The sequence below is a fragment of the Ctenopharyngodon idella genome, chromosome 24 (genome assembly GCF_019924925.1).
Source record: "Ctenopharyngodon idella isolate HZGC_01 chromosome 24, HZGC01, whole genome shotgun sequence".
Classification (NCBI taxonomy): Eukaryota; Metazoa; Chordata; class Actinopteri; order Cypriniformes; family Xenocyprididae; genus Ctenopharyngodon; species Ctenopharyngodon idella.
Genome location: NC_067243.1, coordinates 24,815,769 through 24,843,722, shown reverse-complemented (window position 1 = coordinate 24,843,722; position 27,954 = coordinate 24,815,769). Strand labels below are relative to the sequence as shown.

General features: G+C 38.3%; 2 protein-coding genes across 5 annotated transcripts; one reads left to right on the top strand and one right to left on the bottom strand.

Annotated features, from left to right (window-relative positions):
- Positions 1 to 1,007: 1,007 nt before the first annotated feature.
- LOC127507579 (zinc finger protein 444-like) lies at positions 1,008 to 8,985 on the bottom strand. Of its 4 annotated transcripts, none has more exons than XR_007928388.1 (3): positions 5,177 to 6,407; positions 3,887 to 5,010; positions 1,008 to 1,216 (listed from the first exon to the last, which is right to left on the bottom strand). XR_007928388.1 is itself a non-coding variant. In XM_051884787.1 (3 exons), the coding sequence occupies exons 2-3, from the start codon at positions 5,206 to 5,208 to the stop codon at positions 3,945 to 3,947; spliced, it is 1,098 nt and encodes a 365-aa protein (XP_051740747.1). In that variant the 5' UTR covers positions 5,209 to 5,288; positions 8,810 to 8,985; the 3' UTR covers positions 1,407 to 3,944. The 4 variants fall into 4 exon arrangements, 3 of the variants coding, with proteins under 3 accessions (XP_051740747.1, XP_051740748.1, XP_051740746.1); XM_051884787.1 differs by lacking the exon at positions 1,008 to 1,216 and adding an exon at positions 8,810 to 8,985 and having other exon boundaries at positions 1,407 to 5,010; positions 5,177 to 5,288; XM_051884788.1 differs by lacking the exon at positions 1,008 to 1,216 and adding an exon at positions 8,810 to 8,985 and having other exon boundaries at positions 1,407 to 5,288.
- On the top strand, positions 6,614 to 27,954 carry slc17a6a (solute carrier family 17 member 6a). The gene is made up of 12 exons (XM_051884785.1): positions 6,614 to 7,133; positions 8,543 to 8,798; positions 9,000 to 9,118; positions 10,114 to 10,228; positions 15,437 to 15,524; positions 15,604 to 15,690; positions 15,796 to 15,938; positions 17,460 to 17,609; positions 20,615 to 20,747; positions 20,840 to 20,950; positions 21,104 to 21,231; positions 22,158 to 27,954. The coding sequence occupies exons 1-12, from the start codon at positions 7,048 to 7,050 to the stop codon at positions 22,503 to 22,505; spliced, it is 1,764 nt and encodes a 587-aa protein (XP_051740745.1). The 5' UTR covers positions 6,614 to 7,047; the 3' UTR covers positions 22,506 to 27,954.

Here is a 27,954-nt window from a genome sequence, read left to right as displayed (position 1 = left end):
GGACGGGAACTTACAGGCCTTGAATGGGAAACATGGATGCAATTGCACACTCCATCGAGGGGATCTCCATGTAGCCCCTGGCTGCCCCACCATCGAGAGCAGTGAGAGGGAGGAGGCGCCGGGGTGGTTTTGGGCAGAAAAAGGTGCCTTTCACAAGTTCGTAACCTCCTCACGCACCTCTGGAAAGAAAGGCACTAGAACGGGGTGCTGCTGTTTCGACCGCAGCATCACGATGATCATCTTCCCACAGTGGATACATGAAAGCCACCTCAGCGTGCTTATGACCCAGACACATGAGGCAGCGATCGACTGCTGCACAGGACTGCAGACTTATTTAAATCTGCAGTGTAATGCTGTCTTTGTGAGACTGCAAATGATTGTAGAGGAAATTGCACTTTAATTAGCGACCACCACTGATGCGCCGTCCCACTAACACTCTGGAGAACTACTTCATGGTTTTGGAACACTCATTGATGATTGCAGAGCAGAATCTACGATGAAACGCTCGGCTTCTAAGCGAAAGCTTAACTGAGTGTGTGCAGCGTACTTCCTTATATACCCGCTTCGCGGGGCATGGTTCACGAAATCTCACCTGCCGATGTCCATTGGCTTGTTTTGTTTACACTCTAAGGTGATTGGGCTCTCAAGCGAGATCCCAATTCGTCAGTCGTTCTGATGTAATGTTGAACCTGACTGACTGAAAGGGAACCATGTAATTTATTTAAAGTCTATTTTCATATTGGTCTAATCGAAAACCATGGTTTCCGGTTTAAACCTGTTTTTTTCAGTTTGTCTAAAATCAAATAATACTCCCCATAGGAAAAAAAAAAGGAATAAATTTTGTTTAAATTTTATTTCTGCTTGATACCTGTCATGGACGGCTGAAGATGATGATGAAGGAGAGATTAAGCGGATATAAAATGCAGCGTGAAGTTTAATAAACTAAACAAAGTTGTGATGTGGTTCAAAGTGTGGAAGGAAGAAAACAGGGTCAGCGTGACTGGGACTCGTGTTTTATTTAAAGTTTTCTGGTACAAACAAAAGAAAATGGCGCTCACTGCGCTTTCTATCACTCAGCAAATAACTCAGAATAAGTCAGCATACAATTCCAGCTCTGATGGACAGTCTCTCCGCAAGGCACGAGTTCCCAGTCAGTTTCTCTCTCTCCAGCTCCCCATTTCCTGGTGGCTTTTAACCGGTCTCTCCACACTAATTACTGAAATGAGACACAGGTGTTTATCATTTGCACCTGACCTACTTACATACCGCTCGTCTCCTGCCTCTCTCTCCCATTGCAGACCTCGCTGAGCCACGCCCCCCTTGCCACATACCCCCACCGCCCGACTCAGGCCGGGGAGCCCTCCGGCCTGCAGCCTCCCCCCGCCCCCATTTCTGGAGAGAAAGACACAGCCATCTGCACCCCCGGCCTGTGAACCACCTTGAATTTCAAGGGCTGTAATGTGGTCCGAACAGAGAGTGAATTCCCGTCCCAGGAGATAATAGCGGAGAGTAAGTACAGCCCATCTAATCGCCAAGCACTCCTTTTCTATGGTGCTGTACATCGTCTCTCTCTTTGAGAGCTTACGACTGATGTACAGCACCAACCGTTCCTCACCCTCTATCTCCTGGGACAGAACCGCTCCAAGCCCCCTATCCGACGCGTCAGTCTGCAACAGAAAAGGGAGAGAAAAGTCAGGAGAGTGCAAGAGCGGCCCGCCACACAGAGCAGCCTTTATCTGGGTGAAAGCCTGCTGGCACTGCTCCGTCCACTGGACCGGATCTGGTGCTACCTTTTTAGTGAGGTCAGTCAGTGGGCTGGTGAGGTCCGAAAAATTAGGTACAAACCTAATGCTGCATATGACGCTGCCGATCATTACTATAGATGATAATGTCATCCAAATATGCAGCGTGCGGCAGGAGTATCCGATCCATGAGACGCTGAAAGGTGCCGGGAGCCCCGAACAACCCGAAAGGTAGAGTAACAAATTAGTGTAATCCAAACGGCGTTGTGAAAGCTGTTTTTTCCTTAGATATAGGAGATAAGGGGATCTGCCAATATCCTTTTTTTAAATCCAGTGTCGAATAAAAGCAAGCAGAACCCAGCCGATCAAACAATTCGTCAACCCGCGGCGTTGGATATGCGTCGAATTTCGACAAAGCATTCACCTTGCGATAATCCAAACAGAACCGAACAGAGCCGTCCGTTTTAAGCACTAAAACTATCGGGCTCGCCCAGTCACTGTTGGATTCCTCTATTACTCCCATATCTAGCATCGCCTCTAATTCAGTCCGAACTACCTTTTTTTTGTGTTCAGGTAAACGATACGGCCGGCTGCGCACTACCACGCCTGGCTCGGTCTCAATATGGTGCTGAATGAGGTTTTTGTGACAAGGCAGGGGCGAGAACACATCTGCAAATTCAGCTTGCAACTTGGCCATGTCAGTGAGCTGTTAGGGCGAGAGATGATCTCCTCCTGGGGCCAGAGCGAGAGATTGATTTTTAGTGTTCACTTCTGGCCCGAGATCTTCCTCTCCACTCACCGCCATTGCCAGCATCACTGACTCCGCCTCACTCCACTTTTTAAGGAGATTGAGATGGTAAATTTGATGAGCCCCGCTCCTGTCTGATCGTACTACCTCATAATTGAGATCTCCAACTCGTTGTGTGACCTCAAAGGGCCCTTGCCACTTGGCGAGTAATTTGGAACTAGAAGTTGGGAGCAATACAATTACTTTCTCTCCCGGTGTAAATTCGCGTAATCTGGTTCCCCTGTTATATAGCCGGCTTTGTCTGTCCTGAGCCTGTAACAAATTCCCCATAGAGAGCCGCCCCAAAGTGTGGAGTTTTGTTCTCAGGTCCAGTACATACTGAATTTCATTTTTACTGTCCGAAGGTCCGTCCTCCCAAGTTTCTCTTAGAACGTCCAACACCCCGCGGGGCTGACGTCTGTAAAGAAGCTTGAATGGGGAAAACCCTGTGGAGGCTTGGGGGACCTCGCGCACGGCAAATAAGAGGGGTTCCAGCCATTTGTCCCAATTTTTGGCGTCTTCGTGAACAAACTTTCGAATCATGGTTTTTAAAGTGCAGTTAAATCGTTCGACCAGACCAACTGTTTGTGGGTGATAGACGCTGGTGCAAATTGATTTAATGCCCAATAATTTGTAAAGTTCGCGGAGGGTCCGTGACAAAAACGCCGTGCCTTGATCGGTGAGAATCTCTTTTGGGATTCCCACCTGGGAGATTAAATGAAACAGAAAGCATTTCCCGACGGCTTTTTGGTACTAATAACGGAGTTGTATCCTGTTTTGACTGAGTGTCTTGGGTCTCTCGATACAACCTGTCTTTTAAAATAGCCAAATAAGGATATGAGAGCAGTCGAGTTGGTTGGAGAAGCTGCCCATCGATGGTACGGACCTGTTCAAAGGCATTTTTGAGCGTTTCATCCTGAGACTGTTCCAGGGGAAAATCATCACGCTGTGCGAGGTTTCTCCTCTCAACAGCGCTCTGTTCCCCTGTCTCAGTTCTCATTGGCCCCCGCTCAGCTTCTCCCACTTGCGAGACCACCCCCCTTCCCTGCTCTTCGTTCCTCCAAGAGACATCCGCACATAAATGCCCCAATAATACCCTAAAACCTGGCCAATTTGTTCCCAAAATTAGCGGATGTCTGAGGTGCGGGCTAACTGCAACCTCTATGCTATGCTTTTGTCCCCGAAATTGAATAGCCACCAACATTAAGGGATAGTTTACCACCTCCCCGTGCACGCACCATACCTTTACCACGCGGCTCGTATCCAATGCCCCCGGTTGAATCAGGCTTTGATGAATTGAGGTTTGGTTACATCCCGAATCCACCAAAGCCTGATACGTACCCCCCTTAATACTCACAGGTATTTGGTACAGGCCAGCTTGATCGGGGGTAGCCTGTGGGACGTCCCCACCTCCATCACTGGACACGATCAATAAAATGACCCGGGTCCCCGCAACGGCAACAGGCTGGCCCAGGCCTCCCCGCCGCCCTAGTGACAGGAAGCGGGTCAAGGAATTGGCGTGGAGAGAGCGGAGGAACGGGAGCTGCGGCTGGGCTGACGCTGGTCGACCCCGCCCCCCTGGGCGGCGCCCTCAGGGCCGCTGTTGGTACTGTTCCTGGACCACCCCTCCACCAGGGTGGTGCTCGTGGAGGGAGATTCCCTCTGGACCTAGGGATAGGGACAGGTTTGGAGGGAGAAGGAGAGGGAGAAAACACAGTGGAAGAGGGAGAGAGAGAAACAGATGGCAGGGGTTCGCCGACCCCGGGGCACGCCACCATCTGGTCCTCCGCCAGTTGGATGGCCTGTTTCTGCGACGTCGGGCGGTGGCACTGGACCCACTGGGCGGTCTTCCTAGGCAACCGAGCCACAAACTGCTCCAGCACCACTTTGTCGATGACTTCCTCGACGTCGCTTTTCTCAGCCATCAGCCATCTGCGGCAGGCGTCCCGGAGCTGTTGCGCCATCACGAAGGGTCGGCCACAGTCTCCAAGGTCCAGCGATCTGAAGCGCTGGCGGTGCTGCTCTGGACTCAGGAGGATGGCGTGCTTAAGGTCTTGATAGACCAGGAGGTTCTGGACTGGCAGCTGTTGTGCGGCCACCTGCGCTTCTCCAGACAGCAGGGGGATGAGCCGCACTGGCCAGTCTTCTTGGGGCCACCCACATGCCTCCGCAGACCTCTCAAACAGGTCTATGAACGCCTTGGGGTCGTCCTGAGGACCCATCTTATTGAGAGGCACGTGAGTGGGCGGGGCTGGGGCAGATGGAGTTCCTGTAGCCCGAACCTCCCGGTCAATCCAGCTCCGGAACAGCTCACAGTCTTCCTGCTGGGCTTGGACGAGGGCTTGAAAACACCATTCCTGATCGTCCCTCATGCCCAGCAGTGCCTGATGGTGTTCCTGGTGAAGACCCGCAAGCGATTGGATGACCTCCGCAAATGGCAATCCTGGCGGGGACTGCATGACGGTGGCAGCGTTCTTCTCCCTTCCCAGGTTTCGGCACCAGTGTGATGTGGTTCAAAGTGTGGAAGGAAGAAGACAGAGTCGGCGTGACTGGGACTTTATTTAAAGTTTTCTGGTACAAACAAAAGAAAATGGCGCTCACTGCGCTTTCTATCACTCAGCATATAACTCAGAATAAGTCAGCATACAATTCCAGCTCTGATGGACTGTCTCTCCGCATGGCACGAGTTCCCAGTCAGTTTCTCTCTCTCCAGCTCCCCATTTCCTGGTGGCTTTTAACCGGTCTCTCCACACCAATTGCTGAAACGAGACACAGGTGTTTATCATTTGCACTTGATCTACTTACACACCACTCGTCTCCTGCCTCTCTCTCCCATTGCAGACCTCGCTGAGCCACGCCCCCCTTGCCACAAAAGTCAAATCCAAAACAAGAGAAATCCAAATAAACAAAGAGTAGCAGAACAGTGTGAATAGAAAACACCAGACAATGAACTGAGAGAACTGAAGGCCTTAAATACACAAGATAAAAGAACTCAATATGAAACAGATGTGAACTAATCATTGAAACAATGAATCACTGTGACAATAAAATGAAAACAGGAAGAAAACACAGGAAATGATGATAACAAACTAAAAGTCCTCGAAAACGTGACAACACCAGAGTGCTGATGTGCAGAACACATTATTATTTTTTAGTCCATAACAGAAAAGATTATGCATATTTTAAAAAGACAGGAAAAAAACATTACAGCCTTTCGAAGAGAATATTCTTGTCTTTATTTATAATTTGTTTAAACATTTGTTCACGTTTTTAATTTTATCTTAAGTGAAAATTCTACTTTAATATTATAGCTAATTTAGCTTTTGATTATGGTGAAATTAGGCCTAATATATAAAAAAAAATAGATTACATTGATCTGCATTAAGTAACATTTTGGCAGTTTTTTTTTTTTTCTGCATACATCACTTACACATTTATATGCCCCACAAAATAATCAAAATGAATTTTAGGGGAGGAGCCGGAAAAAAAATTAAAGAAGAATATTCACACAAATTTTTCTTTTCTTTTTTTTTTTTTTCCTTTCTTTCTTTCTTTTTTCTTTTTCTTTTTTTCTTTTTTTTTTTTTGCTTGCACTGCTTATACATATTTATGAATAATTTAACAGATCCGGGCAAACAAAAGACATTGACGCTATACCGACCTGTCATTGAGCTCCCTCTTGTGGTCATTATTCGTATTTTTTAAAAGTCTTTTTTTCATGCCCTACCCTGTTTTCATAAATCATTTAACCAAAAGGATTTGCTATGATTTATCATGAGTATTCCCGAATGAACGAAATTAAATAAAAAAAATCTGACTCCAACAATAACCTATTCTATTGTCTCGTCACAAGAGTCCATATAATGCCAGAATTACTTGCATCTTTGTAACCCGGTCTGATAAAACCACTCAATACATCAAACACTAATATAACATGACTCATAAAACATGTTTGCTAATGGATCTTTGCTAATTGCTAGATGTCAATACATTTCTTTTTAGCAGTTCATGAGTGAATGAGGGGAGCGCGCAGGTGTGGAGCGCGCAGCTCAGTCGCTGCCTTGCGGGTTCATGGAACAGCTGGACGGACGCGCGCTTTCCCTGTCCACGGTACCGAACGAGCTCCCGCACCTACTGCTGAGTTCCACCTCTCCAGATTTCTTTTTCTTGATCTGTCTTTGTCATTTACCTCCTCCTGGCTTTTTCAAAGGTGAATTCTGATGGACTACAGTCGTTTGTAATTAAAAATATAACGACAAAATGGAAAATCGAGGAATTACAGAAGAGGGAAAGGGAGTTTCAAAGGACATTTCAGTGACTGTGAAACAATATTTTAATTGATTGATTATTTTGGTGTTTTGTAGGTCGTCTACAAGGAATAGTAAAAACGCATTTTTTACTGGGTCAAAAATAGGCTACTTGCTCAGGTTTCCACACTCAAGGAATATGCTGAAACATCTCACAGCCAATTCATATTAAAATTTCTTATTCATATCGAGTGGAATATTATCTTTGGAGATGAATACGATGAAGGAACGAGTTTTGGCTCCCGGTAAGGAGAGATTGAGGAATCTGGCCGGGAAAACCCTGGGACACATGCACAGGTATCTATCAGCCCCTTCCATTAAAAGAAAAAAAAAAAAAAAAAGAGAGAAAAACGTAATGATGTTTACAAAAATATTATTCGTTTATCATCTCGATGTCAAAGTACAATTTACATGTCTAATAGCCCATTTACCCTACCATAGCTATAAAAATGGCTACATAACGCATCATTCATTATGATTAATACATTTGTAGTGTGACGTTTTTTTCTCGACATTTTTCGTTACGAAAAAATACGACAGAAATTCCTGTGTGCGTTAAAGATCGTGATATGATCGTGTATAGATCTAGAGATGAAAGAATTCCTCAGAGGATCGTTCCTCTGCCCACAGCGCTCCTGAATCAATTAATAATTCATGAAAAGAAAGTCGTGACATGACGAACTTAGAATAAGCTCCTTTAATTAAATTATTATTATTATCATTTATTTTTTAACGATTAAAAAAAAACAAAAAAAAAAACGATAGCTTCTTTATTTTAGGAGCTCACAATTAGATTTCAGAATAATCACAGCGGTTCCTTTTTACTTTGTTAAAATCGTCCAAATTATTTGTACTGTATGAAAACAGTGAAATTTTCAAAGCGTTATTGTATATATTGCATTTTATGCCGGAGATTGTGAAACGCTCAGAGTCTGAACGGATCAGTGAATGGTTTTCATCACAGGGAAAAAAAAAAAAAAAAAAAAAACTTCACTATGATCCGATACTACACAAAAGTCAATCTATAGACTGTTTTTGTTTGTTTGTTTTTATTTGTTTTTTTGTATTTCGTTTGTTTTAATGTTTATTTCGCATATTTATCTGTTGAAGCATCCACAAAAATGTGTCACCAACGAAAAAGAAAAATCACATATAACCTGTACTATGAAAAAATATGGTCACGTCTGCATTTAAAGGCTATAGGTATGTATTTCGATGAGGATGTAAGAGATAAAAATGCTGCAATGCGGTGCAAATAACTCAGTTTGCCAAGTCGTGATCAGACAGATGAACAGAGATGTACAATAGAACTCTGTCCCGTTCATGTGCTGAATGGTTGATGGATTTAATTATTAAATAAAATAAACAAAGAAACATGATAACTTCACATCCACAAACTAGAGGAATAAAATTAAGTTAATGAACAAAAAATGTATTTCTCTGTTTATAACAGCGATATGTATTTTGTATATTCTATTAGCAAACACAGAACGTTCGCCCAACGTTCCAGGATTCTTTTTCCCCGGGAACTTTATAGTCAGGAGGGTTGATCGTCGAATATTCGAATGTTGTGGCTTATTTGGTTATTTTTCATAAACTAACATTCCCAGGACGCTCCAGAAACTAACAAAAAAAGAAAAGGAAAAAAATAGGAAAAGAAATGTCTTTTTTTTCTCAAAATTGAGCAATGCTGTCTATCCTCAAAGGGTGATGGAGAAGAAGCAGAAAACCGGTGAGGTTATCGAGCTGACGGAAGATGGACGGCCCGCGCAAATGAAGGAGAAGAAACCTCCTCTGTGCGACTGTACGTGTTTCGGGCTCCCGCGTCGCTACATCATCGCCATCATGAGCGGCCTCGGCTTCTGCATATCGTTCGGAATCCGCTGTAACCTCGGAGTCGCGATTGTCGGCATGGTCAATAACAGCACCATTCACAGGGGCGGCAAGATCATAATCAAAGAGGTGAGAATAACCTGTGACAGCCCTCCTCTCAGAGCCAGTGCTCCTCCCTGTCAGTCAGAGCATCCTCACCATCTGACAAAGAAACATCAACACTGTTTAAAAATAATCTACATTTTATGAGGAAAAACAAATGGAAAATGTTTCATTTAAAGCTTATAAGTTTATACATTGAAATTATATATATATATTTTCCCCCCTAAGAAAGCTAAGTTTAACTGGGATCCGGAGACGGTGGGAATGATCCACGGCTCGTTTTTCTGGGGCTATATAGTGACACAGATCCCTGGAGGATATATATCCTCACGACTGGCTGCCAACAGGTAATTCACCACACGTATTTATTTGGATATTAGAAACGGTTTAATATTTATTTATCAGTTTATATATTTACATATAGCCTATAGACTTATTTCACATTATATCAGGCGACAGTATCAAGGCCATATCCTTCCTTTTCTGTGCTTTATTTGGTTGCCATGAACCCTGAATGCAGAAGAGCAGACACGCTTTCCTCTGGAGACCTCATTAACCAGCAGACAGGATCACGTGTCCGTGTGCTTCTCACATTTTCTTCTTCTGTTCACTGTGAGACATGGACTGATTCAACAAAACTCCCTTTGACTGAAATAGACTAATATTTTTAGATTTTAGATAGGCTACATGTAGTAATATATATATATAGTAATGTAATATACATAAATGAGTACATGTAAAGTGCAAAATCTATATATAGATATAGATTTTGCAGTTTACATGTACTTTTTTATGTATAATATAAATGAATCTTTGGTCAAATGATGTTCCATGAAAACAAATTTTGTAAATTGCGTTTTTTAAATGATGTATAGTGCACAAAACTGCCATTTTGAGATGTAGTATAGATGTATATAAAGGATCAAGTGTGCCTGAGCACCTGTTAAATGTCGATTTTTGATTTAATTGTCCTTAAATCACGGCTTTAGGAATTTTGAGATTTCCATTTGACTAACATGAGTTTGATTTCACACATTAAAACAGATGGCTGCACCCTATGTAAATTAGATTTCACACACAATTAATAAAACATGTGTTTTCCCGCCCTTTCTTAGAATGATTTCTCCGCTAGACACTGATGCCTTCGGGTACAACTGTCTATACAGTAAATGTTCTTAACGTCGAGTCCTGGCATTTATTTCCTGCTCAGTTTCTTGTATCTGCACTACAGATTTACCTTCAGTCAGTTGAAGGTTGCTGCCGATTTTATACAGTACTGCCCATGATTTCAAACAATTATAAAGTATGATCAGATTCTTTTTCTGCACACTTTAATCTCCAGGGTGTTTGGTGCTGCTATCCTGCTCACGTCAACACTCAATATGTTCATCCCCTCTGCGGCGCGTGTGCACTACGGCTGTGTCATCTTTGTGAGGATTCTGCAGGGCCTTGTTGAAGTAAGACTCTGTTCTTTCTTCTAATCCATACAATGCTTATCAAATTATTAATTAGTAATTTAACAGATGTTTTATCCCAAGCATTTACACTAGACATATTAAAGGTTCGGCCCCCCTAAAGCAACCAGATGTAAGTTTAGTTTGACAGCATTTGTAACATGTCAGTTACCATAGACAATAATTTCTGCTCATCTCTCAGTTCAAAATAAACTGTGTTTACAGCAATGCACTTACAATGGAAGTCTATGGGACAAGGCATTACAAAAATGTACAGTTTAAAACAATCATATTTAAACATTATATGTGTTAAAAATCACTTATTATCCTTATCTGTGATCTTATATTGGTAACACTTTACAACAAGGTTCCATTTGTTAACACTAATATACATATATCAATTTGCATTAACATTAATACATTTTGAATGAACATGGATTTCCTTAGACATAAAGCTTAAAGTCTTAAAACTTTGCAGGGATAGTTCATCTAAAATGTCATTCCTCGTAACTTTTTTTCCTGTGAAACAAAAAAAAAAATATTTTAACTATTATTATGGACCCCATTGACTTTAAATATATGGACAAAAACAGTTCTTCAAAATCTCTCTTTTGTATGTGAAGGAATCAAGTCATTCACGTCATTAAAATGAATAATGATATTTTCTTTTCAGGATGAAATTTCCCTTTGAAGACTTTTGAGCTAAATTTCAATGATTATGAAACAAACAGTTAAAACAATGTAAAGGTCAGGTTAAAAAAATATCAAGCCTTTGTTTTGCAATGAGAAAACAGTTAAAACACTTAAAATCTGCTATTGTTGACTCTTGTCTGTAAGAAATAAGATGATATTGGAATTTACCTGGATTGAATTCACAGAAATATGCTAATTTAGGATGGTTTTGAACCATGTATTTTAAACTAACACAGAGAACACCTATTAGAGAAAAAAAATTGTATAATGTGGATTTGTATATTGTCCCTATTATAACCAGTGTAACTCCTTGATCTGCCTCCTTGAAAAAGGTAATAGGAGTCACATGTGCATTATCCCACTGACTCTACACTCCTAAAATAAAGGTTCTTTATTGGCACTGATGGTTCCATGCAGAACCTCTAATATCCATGGAATCTAATGCACAAAAGGTTCTTTACACTGGAAAACAGTTCTTTAGAATATAAAAGTCCCCCTGTAGTCAATAATTTTATCATTTAAAACTCATCTTTGATCACCAAAATGTCATATTTAAATATTTTTTTCCTGTGAAAAAAATTCTTCATGCCTTAAAATAGCTTGAATGTAACCCTACACCCTTGTTTCATTTAGTATATGTGGAATCTATGAATATGCAATTTATCCCCGCCCACACTCACTCGCTCAAGCTCAGAGATCCACTCAGTCAACTTTACTATAGTAAATGCTGCACAATACATAACGGTAATTAATATGATTAGCCTTTTGCATGTCTATGTTATCAAACAGCTAATAATGTGTTACACAAACCATGTTCCCGTTCACCATCTCAGAGTCACACAGCTGCCTTCTGAAAAATCTGTATCCTTAAAAAAGCTTTGAATTACGCAGAACTTCAGTGGAGAAAGGCATATAGTTCATCATAGCATTTTAATATACATCATATACATAATTCACCCGCTATATTGCTAAATGTACCCGATTTTTCATATCAACAGAAAAATATACCGGGATAACCTGGCTTCTATTGAGACTCCCCTGCTTTGCAGCATAGTTAATGATATGCTAAAGCCCACCCACACGTTGACGTGATTAGTTACAAGGTAGTTTGTTGCGTCAGAATGTCTTTTTTCACTGCAGTTTTAAAAAGAAAAAATACTCAGCGATGGTGCTGACTTATGAATTTGCACATGATTTGTCTTAAAGCAAATTAAAAACACCACATAGACATATAAACAACAATAAAAACAACAGGGGGACTTTAAAATGTTCTTCACGCTAAAAAAAATGGTTCTGTTAAGAACTGATCACTGAAAGGTTCTTTGAGGAACCAAAAAATGGCATCACTGTGAAAACCCCTTTTGTAACCTTTATTTTTAAGAGTGTAGATTAGCACAGCAGACACACTGAAAGCACATGAGTGACCGTTTAGAAGAGAATAAACAAAATATGAAAAATGAAATGCTTGAAAAGGAGAGTAAACTGACTTGTAATGTCATCTCTTATTCAAACAAAACTCAAAAGATGAACATTGAAAGAGAATTAGCAGCTGCTCGCTGGCTTTGTCTGTGTGCCGGTCGTGTGCCATTCTATACTATTGTTCAGTATACGATGAGTGTTGACTGTACATGAATTAAACCCCATTTGAGGTTTTATTGTAACCACACTAGCTTGTGTTGTGTGTATTGACAGTAGCTCTGTGGATGTGCTCTGCTTTGCCTGCTGCAGCAATTTGAGTCTATCAGTGACTGATTCTGTAACAATTAGCTGCTAATGAAGATTTAATGAGCGGCATTAGTGTGTTTGTAGTGAATCAGATCTGATCTGCTTGCGTTTGCACAAGTCTGCACGGATCATTAATCCTTATTTGAATTGTGATTGTATGCGTTACTGTTCATTTGTTAAGAGTTAGACTTGTAAGGTAATTCTTAAGCATTTTTGTTCTGGAGAAAGATTATATATATATATATATATATAAATAGTTTGATTCCAAAACGCTATAAATCCATTTTAATTAATTTGAGTAAAAATGCAAGATGAAAACCACTCTTTTCTGTTTCAAACTTTCACATAGCATCTTTTGGTTATAAAAACATAAAAAATTCAAATCTAGAAAGGTTTATTATAAAAACAGATTATTTTTTTCTCCGCAAAATGCAATAAATCCATGACACGTTTTTTTTTTCCCAAAATGCAATTAATCCATCAATATAAAAGTTATTTTTCATATTGAAAATACACAACAAAGTAAGTTGATTCACATATATGACAGCCTCTGAACTTTGTCATTACTAATCTTATATACAGGCATTTGACTAAAAATACATTCAGTTGTCGCTCCCAAAATGAATTCAACGAGTCATCTTGTTAATGTTATAAATTATGTCTCCGTTTGTCATTACCGATTAAAGAATATCTGGCGCCACCGCACGGTTAAAATAAACACATTTGCCGAGTACATTGGTATTAAAACTGCTTTTAAAAACTGTTCATGATTCAGTTTTGGGGACCGTGACCTAAGTTTGATTCTGTCGTGGAACAAGCAACAGCCGGCATTTTTCCTCCTCCCGACTCGAGTGCCTTATCTTCTTAATCTCCTCACATAAATGATTACATTTCGATGACTTGCGTTTCTTCCCCACCGCAGAAACCACCACAGATTCATCAATGCCGTCAAAATTATTCATTTTTCTGTTTTTGTTCTGTTTTTCTGTCATTTTTCTGCTTTGTCACAAAGTACAAAGCAGGTAAGGAAAACTAGGATGCCGGGTGTATTCAGAGCGCCGCCATTACTGTTTGCGAAAAATTAATAAATGACTTTTCAATACCGACCAGATACAGTACGGATTTTGGCGGAAACTCTTTTTTTTTTTTTTTTTTATAAATGGTTTATCGCGTTTTGGAACCAAACTCTCCATATATATATATATATATATATATATATATATATATATGCACATCCATGATGTGAATCTCCTGTTCCACCACATCATTTGAGTATATTGAACCCATTGTCATGCTCAAGAAACCAGTTTGAGATGATTCAACCTTTGTGACATGGGCCTGATTTCACAGACAGGGCTTAGATTAAACCAGGATTAGGCCTTAGTTTAATTAGGACATTTAAATAGCTTTTATAACATGCCTTAAAAAACATTAACGGTGTGCATCTAGAGACAACAATGGGACTGACATATTGTAAGATATTTCAGTGCAAGTTGCTTTCAATTAAAACAGCTCAAAAATGCATTTTAGTCTTGAACTAGGCTTAAAGGGTTAGTTCACCCAAAAATGAAAATTCTGTCATTAATTACCAAAAAAACCCAAAACAATTTACCACTTTATTTGCGAAAATATTGATCTGCACCACGCGTTCACAAGAGCATCGCGAAGCATGAGTGTTGTGTTCACGCGAGAGCTGACTATGTTGTGTTAACATGCAGTGGATAATATTATTTTGTAAATAAAGTGGTAAATTATGTTTTTTTTTTGCGCAAACAAAGCACTCGTTGCTTCATAAAATTGAGGTTAACCCACTGGAGTCACATGGAGTACTTTAATGATGTCTTTACTACCTTTCTGGACCTTGAAAGTGGTAGCTGCATTGGATCTCTATGGAGGGACAGAAAGCTCTCGGATTTCATTAAAAGGATCTTCACTTTGTGTTCAGAAGATGAACGAAGCATTATGGAGCTTTATCCTGCTGGTAGTAGCTATCAGAAGATGAATTCACTGTAGTCATAAAGGGATGGACATGGTCAGCAACAATATTCAGGTAGACTCTAGCGTTTAAATGATGCTCAGTTGGTACTTAAAGTGTGCCAAGAAAATATCCCTCACACCATTACACCAGCAGCAGCCTGAACCTCTGATACAAGGCAGGATGGATCCATGCTTTCATGTTGTTTACTGCAAATTCTGATGCTATCATCTGAATGTCGCAGCTGAAATCGAGACTCATCAGACCAGGCAATGTTTTTCCAATCTTCCATAGTCAAATTTTGGAGTCTGTGTGAATTTTAGCCTCAGTTTCCTGTTCTCAGCTGACAGCAGTGGCATTGGTGTGTCTTCTGCTGCTGTAGATCATCTGCTTCAAGGTTTGACGTGTTTTGCGTTCAGAGATGCTCTTCTGCAGACCTCGGTTGTAGTGCTTATTTGAGTTACTGTTGCCTTTCTATCAGCTGAAACTGATCATTCTCCTCTGACCTCTGGCATCAACAAGACATTTTCACCCACAGAACTGCTGCTCACTGCATATTTTTTTATTTTTCGGACCATTCTCTGTAAACCCTAGAGATGACTGTGCGTGAAAATCCCAGTAGATCAGCAGTTTCTGAAATACTCAGACCAGCCTGTCTGACACCAACAACTATGTCATGTTCAAAGTCACATAAATTACCTTTTGTCCCTATTCTGATGCTCAGTTTGAACTTCAGCAGATTTGTACTGACCATGTCTACATTTTATAATGAAAATATTTAAAATCTTTATTGTATATAAAATATTCTGTGTGTCCAGGGTGTGACCTACCCAGCATGCCATGGAATTTGGAGCAAGTGGGCTCCACCCCTAGAGAGAAGTCGTCTAGCAACCACCTCTTTTTGTGGTAAATACAATTTGCCTTTTTAAAAGCCCACATAACACAGAATACCCAAAATAAAACCTTTACAAACACCCTGTTTCAGGTTCATACGCGGGTGCTGTGATCGCTATGCCATTGGCTGGAATATTAGTGCAGTACTCAGGCTGGTCTTCTGTCTTCTACATATATGGTAGGTTTATAATCTTGACTGTGAACTCTGAAATGATAATAGAATATGTTCAGTTTTGAGGGTACTATTCTTGTTTTCCATGATTTTCTCTCCATTGGGCTACAGGTTGTTTTGGGATTGTCTGGTACATGTTTTGGATTCTGGTTTCATATGAGAGCCCAGCAGATCATCCCACCATCACAGATGAAGAGAGAATTTACATTGAGGAGAGTATTGGAGAAAGTGCCAAACTACTTGGGCCGTCTGAGGTACGTTTTCTTGCGTGGTTTCCACTGGAGAAATCTGAAGATCCATGAAATCAAATTTGGGTATTATTCAATGTCTATTAGCTACAGGGTAACAGTGGTGTTCAAAATTTTGGAGTCAGTAATATATATATATATATATATATATACACACACACACACACACACACACTCACACACATATATACACATATACACACACACAGTACTTAGCAAGGAGGCATTAAAGTGATCAAACATGACAGTAAAAACATTTATAATGCTGTTTAATTAAACTTTCTATTCATCATAGAATCCTGAAAAAAGGATCACAGTTCCAACAAAAATATGAAGCAAAAACTGTTTTCAACATTGAAAATAATAAGAAAAGTTTCTAGAGCACCAAATCAGCAAATTAGAATGATTTCTGAAGGATCATGTGACACTGAAGACTGGAGTAATGATGCTGAAAATTCAGCTTTGTCATCAAATACATAAATTACAATTTGAATTTTTACTATATATTTTTGATTAAATAAATGCAGCCTTTATGAAAGCTTGTTTCCGGTACTGAATAAAAAATTAAAAAAAGATAACTGACTTTTTATCTCACAATTCTGACTTTATTTCTCACAATTGCTAGTTTATATCACACAATTCTGATAAAAAAAGTCAGAATTGCGAGATGTAAACTAACTAATGTAATTACCTTTTTTATTAAGTGGCGGAAACAAGCTTCCATAAGCCTTGGTGAGCATAAGAGACTTCTTTCAAAAACATTAAAAAATGACTCCAAACTATTGAACGCTTGTGTAAAATTAACAACAATTTATAGTAGAAAGGTATTAGCAATAGCAAGAAGCAAATCGTGTTTTTTTCCTCAAGTTGTCTGAGTTCTAAGAGCTTTTGCCCTGGAGAGAGCTTGAGAATCTTTTAGGATTCCTTTTCATCTCAATTGCAGTTGCTCGGCTTGAGAATATAAATCCATTACATGCTGTTAAGTGTAAATAAATAAATACTAATGTTCAGGCTGAGGAAGAAGATGAGGCGAGGTGAGGCGTAGCGGATCTAAATTACAGTGTAACTTTGTTAAACAAATCAAAAGAGAATAATCCAACCTAAAGAATCAGCGAAACTGTGTGTATAAGCACATCCAACACCAGACAATGAAAGAATGAAACTGAGGGCATTATATACACAACTAACCAAGGCTCAAAACAAGGAACAGGTGTGTGAAATCAATAAAACAATAAGTAACTATGATGACCAATGATAAATGTGCTAGAAACCATGACAACAGAAAGGAAACACAAGACAAACTAAAAGTTCTTGTAAATGAAACTGAAACATCTATATTTTTGTTTTTATTTGTTTGTTTCTTTCAAAATATTTTACTTAATCAAAATTCCATGCGTGCAACTTCTGAATGTCAATAAGAGAGACTGTAGAAAGGTGTAATTACAAAATCGTGACTGTTTTGATTGCTTAAAATCTTCATGCTATAGGTCTTCTATAAATTTATTAACATGTTTCTTTTTTCTACAGAAATACAAGACGCCCTGGAGAAAGTTCTTCACCTCCATGCCGGTCTATGCAATCATTGTGGCCAACTTCTGCCGGAGCTGGACCTTCTATCTGTTGCTCATCAGTCAGCCAGCGTACTTCGAAGAAGTGTTTGGCTTTGAAATCAGTAAGGTGAGAGAATTTAGGGAGAAAATGTGTTTGCATTAATCAAGTCTCAGTATTTGACAGTGTGCTTGTGTATTTGCTGTATGAATCGGTCTCATATGCAATCCTTTCTGGTCAGGCATCAGTTTGAATCTGTCGTGTTTGACCCTTATTCACCGCTGTCATATGTTGAGTCGCCGTATTGGATTGTATTTGAGATGTTGGGCATTCAGATATGTGTGTTCATAGTGGCGAGCATAAATGAAACCTGACATTGTTATTGATCTTGGGCTCCTGAGCTGAGAGAGTGATATAAATCCTGCAAGCCTGACAGGTGTAATTGAACCACTGCTTTGATTCTGCTGGTCAAACTGCCTCATAGGTGCAGCATGCGATTTACAAGTTGTTTTGGGGTTTTATAAGTCAGGGCTTGTTAAGGATTACAATTTTAGGGATATTTTTGAGCCACACATTTGATTATTTAGGATGCTAAATAGCATTGTAGAGGTTTGCAGTGTTTTCTCAGTGTTTCTGAGCCAGACATTGTTCATTATCGATGATATAGTTCAGCCCAAAAAAATCCAAACATCTAAACCTGTATGACTTTTGTTTTTCTGTGGAAAACTAGGAGAAAATGAGCATAATATCTGAGCTGTTGTTATGTACCATAAGTATCTTACAAGTTGTCCATATGACTTGTGCACTAAATCTTATGAAGATATACAGTGAATTTGTGTGAGGAATATGCGCAAATAAGCTCTAAAATGTCTAAAATTTGCTACATGAGACATACGCTTTTAATCTGTGCAACCCTTTTAGCATACTTTTTTAAAAAGGGTTTTACAGAAATAATATACTTAGACCCCCGGTTTTACAGACAAGGCTTAAAGGGATAGTTCACCCAAAAATGAAAATTTCTGTCAATTACTCACCCTCATGTTGTTCCACACCCGTAAGACCTTCGTTCATCTTCGGAACACAAATTAAGATATTTTTGATAAAATCCGATGGCTCAGTGAGGCCTCTATTGCCAGAAAGATAATTAACACTTTTAGATGCCCAGAAAGCTACTAAAGACATATTTAAAATGGTTCATGTGAGTACAGTGGTTCAACCTTAATGTTATGAAGCGACAAGAATACTTTTTGTGTGCCAAAAAAACAAAATAACGACTTTATTCAACAATATCTAGTGATGGACGATTTCAAAACACTGCTTCATTAAGCTTTGAATGAATCTTTTGTTTCGAATCAGTGGTTCAGAGTGTGTATCAAACTGCCAAAGTCATGCGATTTCAGTAAACGAGGCTTTGTTACGTCATAAGTGTTTTTTAAATTTCAATGGTTCACCACTGGCAGTTTGATACATGTTCCGAACCACTGATTCGAAACAAGATTCGTAAAGCTTCGAAGTTTCATGAAGCAGTGTTTTGAAATTGCCCATCACTAGATATTGTCATAAAGTCGTTATTTTGTTTTTTTGGCGCACAAAAAGTATTCTCGTCGCTTCATAACATTAAGGTTGAACCACTGTAGTCAATTGAACTTTTTAAATATGTCTTTCTGGGCATCTGAAAGTGTTAATTATCTTGGTGTCAATGGAGGCCTCATTGAGCCATCGGATTTTATCAAAAAGATCTTCATTTGTGTTCCGAAGATGAACGAAGGTCTTACGGGGATGTAATGACATGAGGGTGAGTAATTAATGACAGAATTTTCATTTTTGGGTGAACTAACCCTTTAAGCTAGTCCTAGACTAAAATGCATGTTTGAGCTGTTTTAACTGAAAGCAACTTGCACTGGCATATCTTAAAATATGAGAAGTGTAATATGATTAATCTGGTGCAACTTCACACATCCAACAAGGTGCATGGAATATAAACAAAACTTTTTTATAAACAATACATTTTATGTTTATTCTTGACCCCTCAACAGCACAAAAAAAAATTCTTAAAATATGTAAGTGTCATTGTTTTGTCTCAAGATGCACACCAGTAATGTTTTTTTCTAGGGTATGTTTATAAAAGCTACTAAAATGCCTTAATTAAACTAAGGCCTAATCCTGGCTTAGTCTAAGCCCTGTCTGTGAAACCAGGTCTAAAAGAATATACTTAAGTGTGAACTGAATGTAATGTTTTCGGACACTTAATTGCATGTCATTCAAAATTAAATGAAAATGTATTATAGTGTAAATTTATATTAAATTAAATGTGTTTTTGACGCACTTTTATTAGGACTTAAGTACATCTTTATGTAATTTCACAATTACTCCTATTGTCTTTGAAATATGGTTGAAGTTACTGCCGAATGTACTGACAATAATGTATGGTAAACTAAAAAATACTTTAATGCCATTTCTATTGAAACTTGTATGTCATGTATTTAAATATATTTGTAATTACACATTGAAGTTGTAATTTAGTACATATGTTAACTTTAAATCTAAATCAAATAGCACTACTGTTAAAACTATAATGAAGTACTTTACATGTGCTTTAATACGTTAGCCGACACATCAAAATAAGTGTACTTCTTTAAAGCATGACAAAAGATTATTAAAACAATGGAATTATTACAAAGTGTACTTAAGTGTGTTAAGAAACATAGTCATGAAAGTGGACACTTAAGGTACACTTAAGTGGCATTTTATTTCATTTATATTATACAGCTTTTTTAAATGTACATATATAAAATATTTAATTTGAAATTTGAAGTACACTATAAGTGCACATTCATTACAATTAAAAGCACTTCTTTTTCACAAGGGAAGTGCAAATGAGTGTTAAAGCTTTAGTGGAGGGGACTTACAAGTCCCAAATATTATAAAAATCTCCACTGTATTGAAAATGTGGCTCAGGGATTCAAAATTTTTCCTTTTGATTTTAACGAAAGAAAGTAAGTCACATAGGTTTGCAATGATATGAGGGTGAGTATGTTTTGTAAATGGTTATTTTTTTAAATTTTCATACTTCTGATGAACTATCCCTGTAAGGTGATGTCAGGAGCACTGATGGTTTCTGTGGCTGTTGTCAGGTCGGGATGCTCTCTGCTCTACCCCACCTGGTTATGACCATCATAGTGCCAATTGGCGGTCAACTGGCTGACTTCCTGCGCAGCAAAAACATCTTAACCACCACCACCGTCAGAAAGATCATGAATTGCGGAGGTGAGTGTGACCATATTTGATTACATTTTTTGTATCTTTTATGAAATTAATAGAACATTGGTATGACCTTTGACCCACCCATTTCACTGCAGGGTTTGGAATGGAGGCCACGCTGCTGTTAGTGGTTGGTTTCTCTCACAGTAAAGGTGTGGCCATCTCATTTCTGGTGCTAGCAGTTGGTTTTAGTGGCTTTGCTATATCAGGTGAGACACTTTACAGTTCTGTTGTCACACACTGACATGTTATTGACTTCATTGCAAGTTTTGAAATCCCATTTTGATTGACCTGCATTCAGAAATATATAAATGTTTCCCAATATTTCTGAATTTCTTTTTTTTATCCGGCCCCTCTCTAAGGTTTTAATGTCAACCACTTGGACATTGCGCCAAGGTATGCCAGCATACTGATGGGTATTTCTAATGGAGTGGGCACACTTTCTGGAATGGTCTGCCCTCTCATTGTAGGTGCTATGACCAAAAATAAGGTGAGAAATCTCGAAATTATCTTCATTTTCTTTATTCATTTAATCATGTTTTTTTTTTTTTTCTTTTAATGGAACAGTTCATTGAACCTTTATACAAAATATCAAAAAAGAAAAAAAGAAAAGTGTGTATATGTGTTTTTATTGAGTATCATATTTAATACATCAGGCATTTATGGCTCATAGTTTGACATAGTAAGAATATGGAGCTCATACTTGAGGACAAAAAAAGCACCTCATTTTTATTCAGAGGCCCAATCTGAGCAAGAACATGCTATTTGGTGCACTTATTTATATGGCCAAAAAGTAAGATGAAATTCTGATAGGTTGTGATATAAATCAATGAGATGCTGTAGCAGACAGCATACAGTAGTATACTTAAATAAAATGCATATAAATATCAGTTATCACAGTTCGCTATATCTACCATTAAAGGGAAGTATAAGCGCGAGAGATCACTTCCATCATCAGAGCACGTTTTCAGACCTCACACACCGGATGCTCAAGGCACTTGGACATAGTGGTGTATTAGAGGTAAAAAATGATATAAATACTGTTCGGTTTCTCGCACAAACCGATCGTTTCGTGTCTTAGGACATCAATGTGTCGTCACGAGCCGCAGGGTTTAATTTGAATTTGTCTGTGCTTGTTTTTTTTTACTCTTATAGACGAAGTTCCCATTGACATGCATTATACCCAACCGCTGGGTTTGTCCATATTTGACCCATATGTGGGCTGAAACAACCCAGCATTTTTTAGAGTGTAGGAAGTATGCAGTGAATCAGCCTTCTGCGCAGTAGACAAGCATTCCATTCTAAACATAGCCACAAGAAATTACATAATATTTACAAAAATTGCATTGTTTTTTTTTTCTGGATTACAAAAAGTCAAAGATTGGATTCTTAATTGTCTCTTTTTTTGTCCACCAGACTCGTGAAGAATGGCAGAATGTGTTCCTGATCGCCTCTCTGGTGCATTACGGCGGTGTGGTGTTCTATGGGATTTTTGCGTCCGGCGAGAAGCAGCCGTGGGCAGATCCAGAGGAGACCAGCGATGAGAAGTGTGGCTTCATCGATGAAGACGAGTTGGCGGAGGAGACCGGTGACATCACGCTGAGCCACGCTCCTTTTGGAGGCCAGGCCGGGCTTGGGGGCCCCGCCAAAACATATGGGGCCACGACACAGCTGAATGGGGGATGGGCGAAAAGCTGGGAGAAAACCGAGGAATACATCCAGGAGGACGCCGAGCAGACGTATAGAGGAGACGGGTACTCGTAGAGATTTCTTTCCCAATGAGTCAAAACAAAACAAATCCTTTAAAATACAACAAAGTAAAACAGAAATAAAGAGAGATATGCGTGATTATAGACAGTGTAAGAGTTAGAGACATCTTTTAAAAAGAGTCTTTGTCCAATCTGAAGTGAATATATTTAAGAGGGAATAATGTATTGAGAGATATTAATAAGAATATACAGCTAATCATATATATATATAGTCATTTAGGATTATATAAAGAATATATATGGCTAAATCAGTTTAAAGACTATGTAAATGTTTTTTTTAAAGTACAGATATGTTCAATTATTACTGTGGTTTACAACATTTAATCAACTGACAATATTTAATAGCACAGACATCTGTAATCAAAGCACAGGTCTTGGCTGTTTTTACAGGTTTAGACTAGTTTTGTTTGAGTTTTGTGTCTTCTACTGTAACTTTAGTAGATGAGTAGTTAAATTTAACTGGTCAGAACCAATTAGTGCAGAGTAGAGTAGTTTAGATTAACAGTTTTGTTCAAAAGAAACTCTCTGGTTTACAGAGCTCTTGCCATCGACCTCACAGAAAATATGCAAAATTTGGGTTAACTATATTATATAACTTAAACCTATGAAGAATGCTGTTTATCATTATGTACTTGTACTATATTACACATTATAAACTGGTTCCTTTATTTGGGACATAAACCAATAGAAGGTAGAGCAAAATAGTCATTATATAACTGCTCGGTGCAGAAAGAGTCTAAAATAGCACAAATTTGCAAAAACATAACTGATATATCTGAATACTGATGTGTATTAAAATAAGTGTGAAATATATTGAAAAACCTTTAAATGTTTGAAACATCCTAAAGTACACTTGAGAACTTTTTAAAGTGCAATCTTGTATAAATTTTGTTCAGCTACTTACATCAACAATACATTCAAGTGTGTGCTTGGCAATACAGTCCTGTATTTTAAGTGGTATTAAGCTGGTCTTCATTTAAAATGTTCCATTTTAACCATCATATAATGACAAACCAGACATTTTCTAAGATACTTTGAATGCACTGACATGTTGTTATTTGAAAAAAAAGAAAGAAAAAAAAGTAATTTCTATCTTAAGTATGTGTTTTGACATGGATTTACTGTTTCTGTGAGACTGTTGTGAAGCTGGGTCAGTGATATCTGTGCTAACTGTTTATTGGGCCATATTTATCATAGAAACTGTAATAACAGTGAGGCTGTCCATTTGGGATGTATATTGCGATGCCACTGAGAGCCTTCCATTTGTACGGTCGAATCCTGAATAAGGATCTGGTGATCATTTAATGTATTTAATTGTCGCCATGCAAAGCTGATGTAATGTGTTCTTGAGTGAATCTCACGAAACCCATCAGGAACATGTCTAGGTCCTATTTCATCCCAAAATCCAAAGAATTACAGGGTTAGTTCACCCCCCAAAAAAAAAAAAAAAGGTAATTAATTACTCACCCTCGTGTCTTTACAAACCCGCAAGACTTTCGTTCATCTTTGAAACACAAATGAAGATCTTTTTAATGAAATCTGAGAGATTTCTGTCCCTCCATTGACAGTCTATGCAACTACCACTTTGACGCTCTTTAAGTTCATAAAGAGATCGTAAAACTAATCCATATGAATCGAGCAGCTTAGTCCAAATTGTTTGAAAAGACACGAGCACTTTATATGATAAGCAGATTGATTTTAGGCTTTTATTCACATACAAACACTGATCAGCAAATATAAACAGAAGCTCAACCGAACCTGCTTGGTGTGCGAGAATGAACCTCATTGGTTCTTCCAGAAGCTCAAACGTGCTGCGTAACATGAGAATACACCTCATTGGTTCCTATAGAAGCTCAAACATGCTGCGTAACACAACTCTGTAACCCTAACGCTTAAAATACTTAAACTTAAATTAAACAAATTAGTTCAGTTAAATTAACTGTTATGAGTATTTAGAACTTTCTTTTTCTTTTGAGTTCACAACACTGACATATTGCAAGTAGCATGAACTGTTTCATTGTTTTGAGTTGTATGAACTCATTTATTTTAATGTGTTTAAATATTTTTATTAGAAATTTTAACAGAAAGTCAATTGTAATTACACTTTTTTAAAATGCAAACAAAACTTACATTGTTAATCTCGGAGTTGTTACTCAATATTTACTTATCTGTGCCAAACTGTTCGATTGCAAATTTCCATGCTTCGTTTGCGTCGGTGAAAAGCTTCTTCCTCGCTGTACGTCACCCGAAGTTTCGCTGGATACAGAATGCCAAACTTCACACCGGGTTTATCCCGAAGGATCTGTCTAACTCTGGAAAAGGCTGCCCGATGTTTTACCACAGCTCTGAAGATCTGGATGGAACGACTGTTAAAGGTTAGCTTTCTTTGTGATGACACTTTGCGCATGATGTTTTCCATAGTATGGCCATGGTGTATCCGAGCAATAAACCGACGCGGTGGGTCACTGTCCTCAGGCCGGGAGCGAAGAGCCCGGTGTGCGCAATCCAGGACAGGAAGCTCATCTAATTCAAGCACCTCCATGAGCAGCTTAGCTACAAATTCTCTAGCACCTTGACCGTTTTCCAATCCTTCTCGGATTCCCGCGATTCTTATATTTTGCCTCTTAGAACGGCCTTCCAGATCGATAACAGTTACATTTCTCTGTTATTTCTGACACCTGCTCGGACAGACTTTTAACTTGAGCTTGTAGTTTCGTAACAGCATCTGATGAGGCCGTAGCGGTCTGTTCAAGATGTTCGAGAGTTGTGCGATGGTCATTTATGATTAACTGCATTGCACCAAACTTCGCATCAATTTTCATCTCCAGCGTCGCAATCTCTCCTTTTAAACTTTCTTTAATATCAGTCTTAACTTTGCCTAGCTCCATTCGGAGAGATTCAATTGCAAGCAGCAGCGGGTCGTTACTTGCTGTTGAGCTGGCTTCTACCATCGAGCCCGCGGTCTCGGCTGAACTTTCTCCCTCAGCGACATCTTTCTTTCCTTGTTTCTTTGACGCCATTTAAGCAAGAAAATTGCGATTGCAACACTGTTAAGGATTCGAGAGCACTAACTAGCTTTATGTTGTCTTGTTTTAATGAAATTTGAGTGAAAATCAGCGGAGCTACAAAACTCACATCTTACTCCATCTTAAACCTGGAAGTCCCCCCATTTTAACTGAAGTTTAACTGAAAGCGGGCTAGGATTTCCATTTCCCAGCATGCTTTGCCCATGGCACTCGAAAGGGAGAGTAAATGCTAAAATTAAGTGTTATATAGAGAGATTTAGTAGTGATTATTGTTTTGTTATGCCAATTTAGAAGAGTTTCTGTTAATGTGGGTTTTTAGAGAGTTACCATCATGGTGACAAGCAGCGATGCTGCTTGGTTTGAGAGCATGTTTTAAGTACATGTTTTAAGTTAAGGGTACATGTTTTAAGTTGCTGTACTCATTAAGTAAGTGCTATACCATGCTATTGTTAACAAATTAGCAAGTTGGCATTTTCTGAATTAGTTTGTTATATCTAGCAAAATATTTATGTTGAGATAACCTGATAATTTTAAGTTAAATGTATAAATTAGTGAACTCCAATATTTTAAGTTAAGAACAATAAAAATGTAAGAGTACAAAATACAAATCTTAAACTTTGAGTTTCTTAGCTTAAAAATTTTGTTCTGACAACTTATTAGGGTTTAAAGTGAAGTAAATAACTCATTTGATTTGCAAGAACTCAAAATAAAAAAGTTAAGTAACTAAATCTTTTATGTTAATTGCTATTAAAATGTATGAGTTAGCTAACTCAGTACTTCAAGTTAGGAGCAATTAACATGCATGAGTACTACAAACTCAAAACTTGATAGTTCTGCTTACTTAAAATTGGGAACTTCATCCCCCAGTTTCACAGACAAGGCTTAAGCTAGTCCTAGACTAAAATGCATGTTTGAGCTGTTTTAACTAAAAGTAACTTGTACTGACATATCTTAAAATATGTCACTGCCATTGTTTTGTCTCAAGATGCACACCAGTACAGTGTTTTTTTTCTAGTGAACGTTTATAAAAGATACTTAAATATCCTAATTGAACTAAGGCCTAATCCTGGCTTAGACTAAGCCTTGTCTGTGAAACCGGGCCTAAAACTAAAAAAATTTGATGTAAATGAATACCTCCAATTTTTTGAGTTAGCCCAACTTATTCGGGTTTACAGTGACGAATGAACCTCATTGGTTCTCACACGCATCAAGCAAACATGCTTGAGCTTCAGTTTATCACTACTGATGTGTGAGTTGATGAATGTTTATACGTGAATAAAAGTATAAAAAGTATAAAATCATATAAAGTGATCGAAATTTGAATTACAGCGCTCAATTCATACAGATTAGTTTTATGATCTCTTCATGAACATTTTGAAGCGTCAGTGTCAATTGCGTGGATTGTCAATGGAGGGACAGAGAGCTGTTTTTAGTTTTTTAGGGATTTTTTGTATTTACTTTTACAACAATTAAGCAATTCCACAAAGCAAAAAAATGGTATATAGTTTAAACAGTAAAGCATTTTTAGATCATATTATTATTATTATTATTATCATTATTATGGTAATAGAAATAAGTAACCTGGGCGGTGCTTATTTTCATGAAAATAATGCCAATGTAATAATGAAAAAAAAAATCGTATAGTCCTAAGGCTTCATTTTCTTTGAAAAATGAAATGTTACTTGCACGTTTTGTGAGATTCACTCTGATGCTCCATTCATGACACAAACCAGTGTTGTGTTTTGTTAACCAGCAGTAATGTGTCAGAGTCTTAAAACGTTCCTTGATCAAAAAATAATAATAATGATAAATAAAAAAAACATCTATTAAGAACATGTACTGCAATAATCTACTAATAACATCAGCAATCTTGTTATATTCATCATCTGAATCGTTCAACAAATCTGAGTTGTGTCTAGTTTACAGAGTCATTCGAATGATTGCGGAAGTCTTATTGAAACATCAGAATCAGCTTATGTTTGTGCTGATTAGAAGATACATAGACATTTTCAGAGGTTGGAATCTGAGCCATGCTTTAAGTTGTTCTGAAACTCAGCTAGGTGTTTTTTAGATTTGTGTATTTTGTGATGACTATATATCACAAACCTAAAGCTCTTTTCATGGCCTCTTGCCTGAGACTGAAGTGCACAAGTGATTGTTATATTCTATTGTTGTGTCAAACAGAGCGATTTGTTGATGTCAAAAAGTGTTAAACTGTATGATCTGCTCACTAAGTGTGATTTTATATACAATTGTTCAAATCAAGACATGATTATGTCTTTCCTTTGATTTTTGCGACTGGTGGACCAAAATTTAGAGGCAATTTTCTGGTTTTGAAAAGATAAGAGTTGATGTTCTTTATAGAGTATGATGATTATTTTTGCATGATATAGTCATTAAAATCATTCTGGGCATTGA